The sequence below is a fragment of the Maylandia zebra genome, linkage group LG13 (genome assembly GCF_041146795.1).
Source record: "Maylandia zebra isolate NMK-2024a linkage group LG13, Mzebra_GT3a, whole genome shotgun sequence".
NCBI classification, from domain to species: domain Eukaryota; kingdom Metazoa; phylum Chordata; class Actinopteri; order Cichliformes; family Cichlidae; genus Maylandia; species Maylandia zebra.
The window spans coordinates 4,192,580-4,205,292 of NC_135179.1; the positions used below are offsets into that span (position 1 = coordinate 4,192,580).

The 12,713-nt window shown below is 48.5% G+C and overlaps 1 protein-coding gene across 1 annotated transcript in view; it reads left to right on the forward strand.

Annotated features, from left to right (window-relative positions):
* LOC143421856 (echinoderm microtubule-associated protein-like 6) overlaps positions 1-12,713 on the forward strand; it is a 43,032-nt gene that overhangs the window by 5,820 nt on the left and 24,499 nt on the right. The window contains exons 3-14 of the mRNA XM_076891977.1: positions 2,173-2,271; positions 2,516-2,584; positions 4,586-4,771; positions 4,887-5,022; positions 6,731-6,804; positions 7,041-7,168; positions 7,507-7,644; positions 8,386-8,527; positions 8,601-8,715; positions 11,181-11,390; positions 11,474-11,641; positions 12,169-12,275. Of these exons, the coding sequence (XP_076748092.1) occupies positions 2,173-2,271; positions 2,516-2,584; positions 4,586-4,771; positions 4,887-5,022; positions 6,731-6,804; positions 7,041-7,168; positions 7,507-7,644; positions 8,386-8,527; positions 8,601-8,715; positions 11,181-11,390; positions 11,474-11,641; positions 12,169-12,275 (1,572 nt within the window). The remainder of the gene's footprint in view (positions 1-2,172; positions 2,272-2,515; positions 2,585-4,585; positions 4,772-4,886; positions 5,023-6,730; positions 6,805-7,040; positions 7,169-7,506; positions 7,645-8,385; positions 8,528-8,600; positions 8,716-11,180; positions 11,391-11,473; positions 11,642-12,168; positions 12,276-12,713) is intronic.

Here is a 12,713-nt window from a genome sequence, read left to right on the forward strand (position 1 = left end):
TTAAGCCCCAAACCTACCTGACCTTTTGCCCCCGTATCAGGGGCGTTGGGGCTTAAGCGGTTAATTAGGAATTCTGCTCTTAGTCCTGTTAATAAGTGTTAGCAGTGACCTGGCCTGGTCCTTGCTGTCAGCTCCTGACGGACTCAGTGAAGACACTAAAAACCTGTTTTTTACTTTGGTTTTGATTTGTGATTCTAACCGTGGAGCCTGGAAAAGCTGAAGTCTTTGTGAGCGTCACAGCAGGACGACTCTGGAAGGTCTGATGCTGAAAACACATCAAACGTTTGCTGGAAAACCAGATCTGAAGGTGTCGTTGAGGTCAGACGGTGATGAAACTGCCAATAAGCTGCACTGGTTCTGGTTTCTGTGGACGTGAGTGATATTAATGAAAACGCTGTCGCTGCTGCTGAGCTGTGAGGCGACTCTGTGAATGCTGAGCCAGCAGTTTCTGCCCCTGGCACTGACTTTGGATGACTGAACATCTCAGGCTAAATCAAAATAAACACACAATCAATAAAATAATCATAACTCCAGCTTAATAATAAATCAAGTGTGCAGGCTGTGGCTGATTTATTGAGGACTGCTGTGAAGCTGAATCCTTTATGATCTGCTGAGTCTTTGATCACTGAAGGAGCGCAGACGTCTGTTTGCGCAGCAGCTCGACGCTCCTTTCAGGTATTCTTCCCGTTAACCTTTCAATTCAATTCAATTCAATTTTATTCATATAGCGCCAAATCACAACAAAAGTCGCCTCAAGGCGCTTCATAGATACAGAGGAAACCCCAACAATCATATGACCCCCTGTGAGCAGCACTTTGGCGACAGTGGGAAGGAAAAACTCCCTTTTAACAGGAAGAAACCTCCGGCAGAACCAGGCTCAGGGAGGGGCGGGGCCATCTGCTGTGATTGGTTGGGGTGAGAGAAGGAAGACAGGATAAAGACATGCTGTGGAAGAGAGACAGAGATTAATAACAGATATGATTCAGTGCAGAGAGGTCTGTTAATACATAGTGAGTGAGGAAGGTGACTGGAAAGGAAAAACTCAATGCATCATGGGAATCCCCGGCAGCCTACGTCTATTGCAGCATAACTAAGGGAGGATTCAGGGTCACCTGGTCCAGCCCTAACTATATGCTTTAGCAAAAAGGAAAGTTTGAAGCCTAATCTTAAAAGTAGAGATCGTGTCTGTCTCCTGAATCCAAACTGGAAGCTGGTTCCACAGAAGAGGGGCCTGAAAACTGAAGGCTCTGCCTCCCATTCTACTTTTAAATACTCTAGGAACAACAAGTAGGCCTGCAGAGCGAGAGCGAAGTGCTCTAATAGGCTGATATGGTACTACAAGGTCATTAAGATAAGATGGGGCCTGATTATTTAAGACCTTGTATGTGAGGAGCAGGATTTTGAATTCTGGATTTAACAGGAAGCCAAAACAGGAGAAATCTGCTCTCTCTTTCTAGTCCCTGTCAGGACTCTTGCTGCAGCATTTTGGATCAGCTGAAGGCTTTTCAGGGAGTTTTTAGGACTTCCTGATAATAATGAATTACAGTCGTCCAGCCTGGAAGTAATAAATGCATGAACTAGTTTTTCAGCGTCACTCTGAGACAGGATATTTCTAATTTTAGAGATGTTGCGCAAATGGAAGAAAGCAGTCTGATATATTTGTTTAATATGTGCGTTGAAGGACATGTCCTGGTCAAACATGACTCCAAGGTTCCTCACAGTGTTACTGGAGGACAAGGTAATGCCATCCAGAGTAAGAATCTGCTTAGATACCATATTTCTAAGATTTTCAGGGCCGAGTACAATAACCTCAGTTTTATCTGAATTAAGAAGCAGAAAGTTAGCGGCCATCCAGGTCTTTATGCCTTTAAGACATTCCTGCAGTTTGACCTCAGCCTTTCCAAGCAAACCTTTGAAAACGCTTTAAAGGTTTGGTCGTTAGAAATAAACTTGAGTTCATCTGAAATGTTGCAGAGTTGCTATATTTACACTTACAAACACGTCACATGAGCGTCAGGCTAATCGAGCAGGGAGCCCCGCCCTCTGTCAGCTTGGATTAAGCTTTTGCACGTATGAAGCAGATGAGCTGTCAGATTTCTGCACGTTCAGCCTCTTTTTTAAATTGTTTGTAGACATTTTGGATGCGTAACCGTCCTCGTCTCTCCTCCGCAGCGGCTGGCCTCGGTCGGCCTGGACGCCAAGAACACGGTGTGTATCTGGGAGTGGAAGAGAGGGAAGATCCTGGCCACGGCCACGGGACACTCGGACAGGGTGAGAGCGTGCACCAATCAGCTTCCTCTGCAGTTAAGCCTCGCCGCTTGCCGCCGTCTGGCAAAGCCTCTGGGCGGTGCCGTCTGAGCGGGACAGAAAATCAGCGTGAAGCACCACACACCAATCAGATCTCAATAAAAAATCTTTTACAGAGTTTGAAAGTGTTTCCTTCTCATCGTACTTCCACTGTGCATGCACGCGTTTTCACATAAACCCGATAACGGACGTTTCTTCTGTTCTCCAGATCTTTGACATCTGCTGGGATCCGTTTCAGCAAAGCCGCCTGGTGAGCTGCGGCGTGAAGCACATCAAGGTAACGCAGAAATCGTCGTTTTGTGCTCGTCTCCAGAAATGTGGTATAACTTTAACCTTTCACATGCTCACTGTGGTGGTCTGAGCTGAATTTGTTGGGACATCTTGTGCTGACACAGTAAAACATGCTGTGCTTCATAAATTAGAGTCAGAAAGAAGGAAACGGGAGGGCTTGTTTTAGGGCGGGGCTACTGTGTGATTGACACTTCTGGTGCCCGTTGGTCTTTCAGTTAGCCCCTCCCCTCACTCTTTACATGTGCTTTTGAAACTAAGTCCATCGTTAATCTGTAACGTATTCCTCCTACCCAGAAATATGACTGGTCAGCACATTGACCTTCTCCACCTTCATGTAGCCGCTTAGTTTCACTCGAGGTAATAAAATAGTTCCTCTGAACGCCCGTCATTAAATATCTCTAACGAGCCGAGAAGGAAGCAGATATAAAAGCTGGAGACAACTCCCAGCTCAGCTTCTCTCATCCAATCAGAGTCCAGTCCAGATATCAAAAAGCACCTTTACATGGTTCACTGCTGTGGATTTAAATACAAGACAAATCCAGGACAATTTAGATTGTTTTTTCTTTTTTATTTGCTGTTTTGAACACAAACACGACCAAAGCGTGCTCGGTGAGTTGGTGGAGATCACTCTTCCCCAGCCTGCTGGAGCCTCCTTCCCAGTGCTCTCAGTATTCTCCTCAGTGGTATGCGCGGTAACCCTCTCGCAGGTGCGTCCTCGGCACTCTCTGTTTGGGTTCCTTGTTCCCTCCGCAGACCCCTTTCTCTCGCATCTCCGTCACTTTCTCTCGCATCTCCGTCACTTTCTCTCGCATCTCCGTCACTTTCTCTCGCATCTCCGTCACTTTCTCTCGCGTCTCCGTCACTTTCTCTCGCATCTCCGTCACTTTCTCTCGCGTCTCCGTCACTTTCTCTCGCGTCTCCGTCACTTTCTCTCGCATCTCCGTCACTTTCTCTCGCGTCTCCGTCACTTTCTCTCGCGTCTCCGTCACTTTCTCTCGCGTCTCCGTCACTTTCTCTCGGGTCTCCGTCACTTTCTCTCGCATCTCCGTCACTTTCTCTCGGGTCTCCGTCACTTTCTCTCGCATCTCCGTCACTTTCTCTCGGGTCTCCGTCACTTTCTCTCGCATCTCCGTCACTTTCTCTCGCATCTCCGTCACTTTCTCTCGGGTCTCCGTCACTTTCTCTCGCATCTCCGTCACTTTCTCTCGGGTCTCCGTCACTTTCTCTCGCATCTCCGTCACTTTCTCTCGCATCTCCGTCACTTTCTCTCGGGTCTCCGTCACTTTCTCTCGCATCTCCGTCACTTTCTGTCGTGTCTCCATCGCTCTCCAGAAACTCTTCCATGAAGCGGTCTAAAACCGGAAAGCCATCCTCCATGAAATGTTCAATGATGCTCATCACATCTTCACGTAGCTTTTCCAACGCCTCTGGCCTGTAGATTCCATGAATGGTGGCCACTTCATGACTGGCTTTAGCGTCCTTAGCCCCGTTTTTCTTTTTAGGCTTGTGTTTCAGGTCGTGGTCCATGTTTGCTTCTGTGTTTGTGAAGAAGTAAGCTCAGGTGTGTTTAGTTTTAAACTCTGCAGAGGGAACTGCGATGTAGCCGTTGTCAAGGTGATCATTGGTTCTTATGCAGACAGGGAGGGCGGCAGATTTTCATAGCATAACTTTAACCTTTCACATGCTCACTGTGGTGGTCTGAGCTGAATTTGTTGGGACATCTTGTGCTGACACAGTAAAACATGCTGTGCTTCATAAATTAGAGTCAGAAAGAAGGAAAAGGGAGGGCTTGTTTTAGGGCGGGGCTACTGTGTGATTGACACTTCTGGTGCCCGTTGGTCTTTCAGTTAGCCCCTCCCCTCACTCTTTACATGTGCTTTTGAAACTAAGTCCATCGTTAATCTGCGTCTAGGACGCAGATCTGGCCTCGAACAGTAAGAAGGTGTCTCCCCGTCTCCTTCCTGACCGCCTCCGTTTGTGTTCGCAGTTCTGGTCCCTGTGCGGTAACGCTCTCACACCAAAGCGGGGGATTTTCGGGAAGACGGGCGACCTGCAGACCATCTTGTGTGTGGCCTCGGCTAAAGATGACATCACGTACTCCGGGGCGCTTAACGGAGACATTTACGTCTGGAAGGGACTCAACCTGATCCGAACGGTCCAGTCCGCCCACAGCGTGAGTCTCACCTCTGCTTCCCGTCGCAGCAGAAGGCCAGCGTGACACTCGTCTGCACGTCTGGCTGACGTGGGTCCATCGTTGCTTCATTGTGTGGATGCGTGTGTGTTCTCAGGCCGGTATCTTCAGCATGTATTCCTGCGAGGAGGGCTTCGCCACGGGCGGCAGAGACGGCTGCATCCGACTGTGGGACGTCGACTTCAAACCCATCACTAAGATCGACCTGCGAGAGGCCGAGCAGGGATACAAAGGTACGGTCACGGGGTCACCGCAGGTCATTACAGCAGCAAAGGTGACAGTGTTGCATCACACAGGTGCACACAGGGACGAGGTCTCAGCTTCTAACACAATTTAATAGAAAAGGTTTGTTTGAGGCTGCAAAGTTAAGGTACGGAGAGGGGCTCAGGTGGGAGGGAGGGGCTCAGGTGGGAGGGAGGGGCGGGTTTATCTCTATTCTAAACAATGAGGAGGAACGGTCCTTACATCCCGACGGTTCTTTGTCAGCTGAAGGTTTTAAAATGACCTGATTTTCTTTGAGGAGGTTTCTCATCTTTATTTTTCAGCTCAAATCCAGAGGTGGTGGCTGTTTGAACCCCTCGCCTCCCCCTCCTCTGAAATGTCGCTGCCCAGCAGGAGGTGCAGACGTACGCTCTTCCTTCAGGAGCAGCTCGAGGGCGAGCCATTAATCCCACCGCCTCCTTTTAAAATCTCCTCTCTGAAGATTTTGAGGAAGAAGTTAAAAAGGAAGAAAAGATGAAAGGAAGGAGGCAAAAGTTTTGTCAGTTTGAAACGAGTTCTCCTCTTTAACACATCTCTGCTGCAGACACGATGGAGCTTCTGATTAACCGTCAAAGTTCATCTCCTCAAAAACATCCTGAAACCAGTCGCTGTGACATCTGTGGACAGGAAATGTGGGAGCATCCTGCTCTAGGACAGCTTTGCATGATTCTCCTTGTTTCTTATAACGCTCAACGGTTTGAATCCGTCCGAGTTCTGACATTGACCGACGTGACCCAACAGATACAAACCTGCCATCTCATGGTGGATTAGTCTGAAAGGCTGCTAATATATCGGCGCCTAAAAATGTTGGAGTTCCACGCCCGATGAGACGACGAGCCCGTCCTCTTCGCCTCTCGCTGCTCTGTACGTGGACAGGAAGTCGGTTTGTTTCTGCTTCCTTCTCCTCTCCCGCGGTGCGCCGCGCTCTTCCTGCGTCTGAAGCTGAAGAAAAAATAATCGTTCCCAGTTATTTCCCACGTGCCTCACAAACTCCTCTGCTGTCGGCCTGTTTTGGCTGCTGAACCTCTGGAGTTTCTAACAACATTACAGGAAAACATCACATGCTGAGCGATGCCATCAGCCACAGCAGATGCTCTTAATTGGCGAGCGCTGAGCTGCTGAGCAGCCCTGCTAATTACATTTCCGATGGTGGAAAAAAGCAGTTTTAGCAGCAAAACTTTAAAAAAACACGAAGGTTGAAGCCGAGCTGAGTCAGCAGGTTGAACTACATTCACAAAGTCCAGATCTCCCTCTGATCAGACACCTCCTGCGCTCCTCCTGGGGGTGTTCTGAACTGAGATGAATGATGTGAGTGTCCACGTGTCTCTGCTGTAGTGCAGGTGTGCGTTTCAGTCGAACCGGATTCTTTTCCTAAAACTAACCGAATCATTTTTGGTGCTTTTAAAGTGAAAAAATAAAAAACGAAGCAGTCCAGAGGTTCATGGAGCTCCGTCCACCGTCACCTGGCTGCACCGCCACCTCTCCAGCGTTTATTTAGTGGATTTAACCACCAAGTTCATCAAGACCGAGGACCTGCTTCCTCTGCAGCGCTGTCGTCTTCCATTTTTATCCTCCTGTTTGCTTCTTTTCCTCTCCACTGGTTTTATTTTTGTCTTTCTCCTGATGTTTTGACAGTTTTGTGTCACCTTACCTTCTCCTTTCCTCTCCTCCCTCCTTCAGGTCTGTCTATTCGCAGCGTCTGCTGGCGAGCCGACCGGATCCTGGCAGGGACGCAGGACAGCGAGATCTTTGAGGTGAGGAAGAAGACGAAACCTCACGCTGTTCCCTCCCTGCGGCGACGCGTTTCAAAGAGTTTTATTTTTGTGAAGACCTCCTGCTGACACGCAGGCAACAAAATGTTCTCATTAATCAAAACTGTGAAGAGTTTCTAATGTCAGGCAGTTTTAGCAGCTCAGATCGGCACTGAAACGTGCGTGATGTGGTGCTTTAAAATGTGAAAACCTGCTCTTGAGTTGTTGTACCTGTGCAGGTGATGGTGCGGGACCGGGACAAGCCGCTGCTCATCATGCAGGGACACAGCGAGGGCGAGCTGTGGGCGCTCGACGTTCACCCCAAAAAGCCTCTGGCTGTCACCGGCAGCGACGACCGCTCCGTCAGGTCGGTGCTCTCTTTGGACTGTGAATCATGCAAAGCTACTGTGGCTGAGTGTGAAAATGGAAGCACAGAGCTGAGGCGAGCAGAGTGATACAGATCCTTACACTGAGTGCTGCTTTGGCTCTTCCTCACAAAATCACTTTGTTTTCATCTGTTATGAACAAAAACTGACAAATCTGAACCTGAAACAACCTGAAATCAGCTCATGGAGACATCATGTTGCATTTGTACCTTTCTTAAAAATATCAAAGATTATAAATTTAACTTGTTGATTACACCTCTGTGTGTGTGTGTGTGTGTGTGTGTGTGTGTGTGTGTGTGTGTGTGTGTGTGTGTGTCAGGTTGTGGAGTCTGGTGGATCACGCCCTCATCGCTCGCTGTAACATGGAGGAGGCGGTGCGCAGTGTGGCGTTCAGCGTGGACGGATCCCAGCTGGCTCTGGGCATGAAGGACGGATCCTTCACTGTGCTGAGAGTCAGGTGACACACACACACACACAGCTCTTAATTGGTTTCCTATGTGAATGACAGATTATGTGCGTCCAGTCTTGGTGCCTGTGTACAAATTAAAGCTGTTTCTGTAAAGTGTTGATGGTTTTCTTCCTCTCTCTGTCCTGTGGTGTCCCCCAAGGCTCTAGTTTTGGCCCATTACTGCTTTCTTTACATACGTTAAAATGTCTTAAAGACCTAAAGAATAAACATGAATTTAATTTTATGTTTGTGAAAGAATAAAACAGGTTGTTATGTTTGTGCTGCCTCCGTTGGCCACTCAGCGTCATGCATCCATCAGTCTGGGACACGAACATGTGATTACTCCAGTTTTGGAGTCACTGCATTGACTTCCTGTCAGTTTTAGGCTTGATTTGATTGTTTTAAAGATTTTAAATGTGCCGGCACGGCTGCACCGGTCTGATCCTAGTCGTGTTCACGCTCCTGTCAGAGCATCGCGGCCTGCTGATCAGGTGATCGTCCATATTAGGATTTAGACTTAAAGTTAGAGCGATGGAGCTTTTTCAGCTCTTACTCCGAATCTCTGGAATATCGAATACCGTCCCATTTCACCGCCCGACCCGTTTCTACTTTTAAGATTTCTGCTTATAATCAAACTCATTTCTACTCTCTGGCCTTTAACTTGAACAAGCCTTTACGTTAAATGTGCTGTACGAACACAGTCACGCTGTTTTTGTAACGTATGCGTGTGCTGGTCTCCGCTCCTCTCAGAGACATGACTGAGGTCGTTCACATCAAGGACAGGAAGGAGGTGATCCACGAGATGAAGTTCTCGCCGGACGGCGCCTACCTCGCTGTCGGCTCCAACGATGGACTGGTGGACATCTACGCTGTCGCCCAGAGATACAAGAAGGTCGTGTTGGAGAGACAGCGAAGAAGGTTGAGATGTTAGAAGCGAAGCTAACTCCGTCTCTGACTGTCTGCAGGTTGGAGAGTGCAGCCAGTCCTCCAGTTTCATCACTCACCTGGACTGGACGCTGGACAGCAAGATCCTGCAGACCAACGACGGAGCTGGAGACCGCTTCTTCTACCGGATGCCCCGTGAGTCTCTGGGGTCGTAGGTCAAACCTGAAGCTGGGCTGATTCTGCTCATTCTCACCATCTTTTTATTCTTGGCCTCCGCCTGAGTAGCTTTGCATGATTTAGAGCTCAGAATAATCCTTCTTCATCTTACACTGGGCCTACAAAACCTAAACCAACATTGAAAGCGTTAAAGTGACAAAGTGAAATAAAACCAGCAGAAATAAACTGAGTTTAAAGTGAACCCTGTGACGCCGACTCCATGCTCTCGTATCTTTGTGAATATGCTGTCGTGCTGTTTTTGCAGAATGCTGATGTTTAAAAAAAAGTTGGAGCCATGTCAGCATCCATTCTTTTTAATATCGCTGGTTTAGCTGACTCTGTGTTTTCATATTTAATCGGCCTCTGAGGACCGAGTGGGCGCTGGAGACGTCCGTCTGCTCTGCAGGTAGCGCTCGTCTGCAGAAGCTGGAGCTCTCCTGCTCATTCCCACCTCCTGAACACCACCAGGGCAGCTGTGGATGATTTACATCCATCTTCTTCCGCTTGTCTGGGGCCGGGTTGCGGGGGCAGCAGCCTAAGCAGAGAAGCCCAGACCTCGCTCTCCCCAGCCACCTCCTCATTTTAAAGAATCAATCGATCAAACTTGAGACGCTTCTCTGAATTACAGGATAACAATAATAATAATCTCAATTCTTAATCAGATATTAAAATATAAACACTAAAGTCACGTACGTGTATTTACAGTCTACATATTTTAAGAATAAAGACAATAATTGTTGTCAAAATCTATGTTTTTATAATATTTAAGAAATTAAATGATGTTGTTTAATATTGATGATCAGAGCGATGTGCTCTTCTAAGTGTGGGATCTAAACGCAGCTCATTGTCAGGATCCTGGACGCATCGTGATAAAAGAGACACGAGGACGAGCTTCAAGAAAGCTCTGAAAACAGTAATAAGAAGCTTTAACGTCTTTGTTCTCATGATGAAGATATTCGTCACTATTTTGGGTCCCACTAAAAAAACAAAGCCTGTTACATCCCTGTGAGGCCTCAGAGTTTAATGAGCTGCTGTATAAATAAACTCTGCTTATTTCAGCCTCTTTTATTTCACTTTAATGCGTCTCTGATGTTTTACTAACTTTGGACTCTCGAGCCTCATTATCGAGATCGGACCATCAAAAAATCTCTTTTTTCTCACAGTTTACTGGAGACTTCCTGTTAACGCAGTACTCTGAGGACAGTTTCACTACCTGCAGCGTGCTCATTACTGACAGCTCAGTGCAGGGCCGTGGCTCATGGGGGCCCGAGGGGGCTCCGCCTCCTGCAAGTCGTTTTATTTTGTTTGTTCCCGGTACGACACTCCGGGTATCCGCTGGGTGCAGAGGTCACGACCAACAGCATCACACGTGTGACCAGGTGACACAGCAGCCTGATGAAGGTCTTATCTTTAAGCGCAGGTCGACATGTTAGCGTTAGCGAGCATCAGTGCTTAGCGCCTAGCCTCACAGCCTTCAGTGGGAGCGTTTGGTTCTGCAAATACTTTCAATGATTTATTGAAATGTGCAAACACACGTGTAAATACATGTAAATACAGTGTATATGATAAAAACCTGCTGACGTCACCACTGACTGACGTGACCATGATGTTGATCCATCAGACCTGATGCTCTGGTCTTCTTGTCTCAGACCGCGGCCTTTCCTCCTGTTCACCGACACATTTGTGATGAGGCTTCAGTGAACAGCAGAGGATCAGCTGAAGGACCCGTGTTGGGTCTTTGCTGGACATGATGTTCATCTGCTGTAGACGGTTTTAGACCCTTGAAGGATTCGCTGCACACCTGCTGAGACACACCAAGTTTCCACCGTGTTGATGCAAAACTACAGTTTTATGTCAAGCTGTGGCTGCTGCTAACAAAGAGCCTAAAGACATTTAAAACGGGTTCTTTGCAGAGTCGAACAGATTCCTGACGTCTGTGCAGCTGTCAGTAAACTCTCAGACAGCAAAGCTGCACAGCCTGTATCGACACTGGCATCTCAGAATTGCACAAAATGCTTCAGTCAGACTAAAAACAAACATTTAATGATTCTGTCAGAAGTTAAAAGGCTTTTTTAGCTCGTTGCAGGTCTCCACAGAGGGAGGAGCACGCACCGGAGCGCAGGAGGCTGTCCTGGTTGAGTCCTGCTCCTTCAGCCTGTCTCCTGCACATATTCATGCCTGCGAAGGACAAGCTGCAACACTTAAATTCAAAACACGCAGAAACCCGCGGAGAGAAACGCCGCCGGCAGCGACGCAGATATGAATCTGCACCGTGAACACGTTTCTCTATCTGCTTCTGTCGGCGCGGCGGCGTCGATAAAATCTGTGGCGCTGCTGTGTATCACTTACGTCAGCACAGAGATCAGCCGCGGCGCCCTAAACTATGGAAATGAGTTTTATTCTTCGGTCGTCACTGCCGTCTTCTTCTTCTTGTCCTCCCGCAGTGGGGAAGCTGGTCAATAAGGAGGAGGTCAAAGGTCAGCGCTGGGCCTCCTGGAGTGGCGTGCTGGGCTCAGAGGTCAGCGGCATCTGGCCTAAATACTCAGCCCAGACCGAGATCAATGCCGTGGACGCCAACCCCTCCGCCGCCGTGCTCATCACCGGAGACGACCTCGGCCTCGTGAAGCTCTTCCGCTTCCCCTGCGTGAGGAAAGGTCTCCGTCTCCTCCGTCTCTCCGCTCCACGCCTTCTTTCCTCTGCTTCTTTCCTTTCATAACAAACCTGTGTTTCCTCCAAGGAGCCAAGTTTAAGAAGTACATCGGCCACTCGGCCCACGTCACCAACGTCCGCTGGTCACATGACCTGCAGTGGGTGCTGACCACAGGTGGGGCCGACCACGCCCTCTTCCAGTGGAGGTTTCTGCCGGAGTCGGTCATGAACGGAGGCCCGGACGTCAACATCCAAGGTACCCGTGAGTAACGGAGGAATCCAGCCCGCACACGCTCGCTGGAAACACCAGCCTGGGACAAACGTGAGCTTTTAGAGATTAGATCCAGCTCGGCCATCCAAGCTGCACTGGGGTCCCAGCAGGCCGTGGATAGGCTGTCGTAGTCCCACACAGACCTACAGGTAGTCAGTGGGTTCATATGTAAGAGCTTATTTATCTAAAGATTTAAATCACACGCACAGTCACCTCAAGGTGCTTTACACTGTAACACAGAGGAACACCAACAGTCACACGATCTGAAAAGATGCTTTTTAGCAGGAAGAGAAACATGCAGAAGAAGTGTGTGTTTTAAATATAATAATAATGATAATGATAAAGCATGTACAGATATCTATGCACTATGCAGGTAAAGCCAATACTTTTATATTTTATTTATGAGCATGTGAAAAACCAAAAAGTAAAATAAAAGAGATTAAAAAACATTAGAAGCAAAGTAGAAGCCTGTGATTGTGACTCTGGTGTCTTTGGTATTGTCTCCTCTTCAGACAGTCACGGAGACTCCAACAGCGAGGAGTCGGACAGCGACGTGTCTGACGTCCCGGAGCTCGACTTTGACATCGAGCAGGAGACGCAGATTCACTACGACAGACCGGTACGACCTGCGCGGCGGCGGCTGGTCGGGGGCCTCAGGTGCTCCACGCTGGCCCCGCCGAGCGGCTGTGAATGTTTCTGCTGCGGCGCCCGCTTCAGTGCGTCCGCCTCGCTCTCATTCCCATCAGCCTGCAGGGCTCAGTGTAGTTTCCATGGTGATCATGAAACACGCCTTATCTCCTCTGCCAGCCGCTGCCTGGCACACGTCCCTGTGACTGCTGTTTGCAGGGCGCCGCCAGCGTTGCAACAATATGCTGCTTGTAGATAGAGCTGAGTGTGTGTGTGTTTGTGTTTAGACTTGGTCTCTGGCTCAAAAGCTTAATTAGCTCGAGCCTGAAAAAGTGGATTATTAAAATTCCCACGCTGAGCCTGCCCGGCTTCCTTCCCTGTCCCCTTCCCTCACATAATCCCTGCTTCCTTCTCTCCTCCCTTTTCCTAA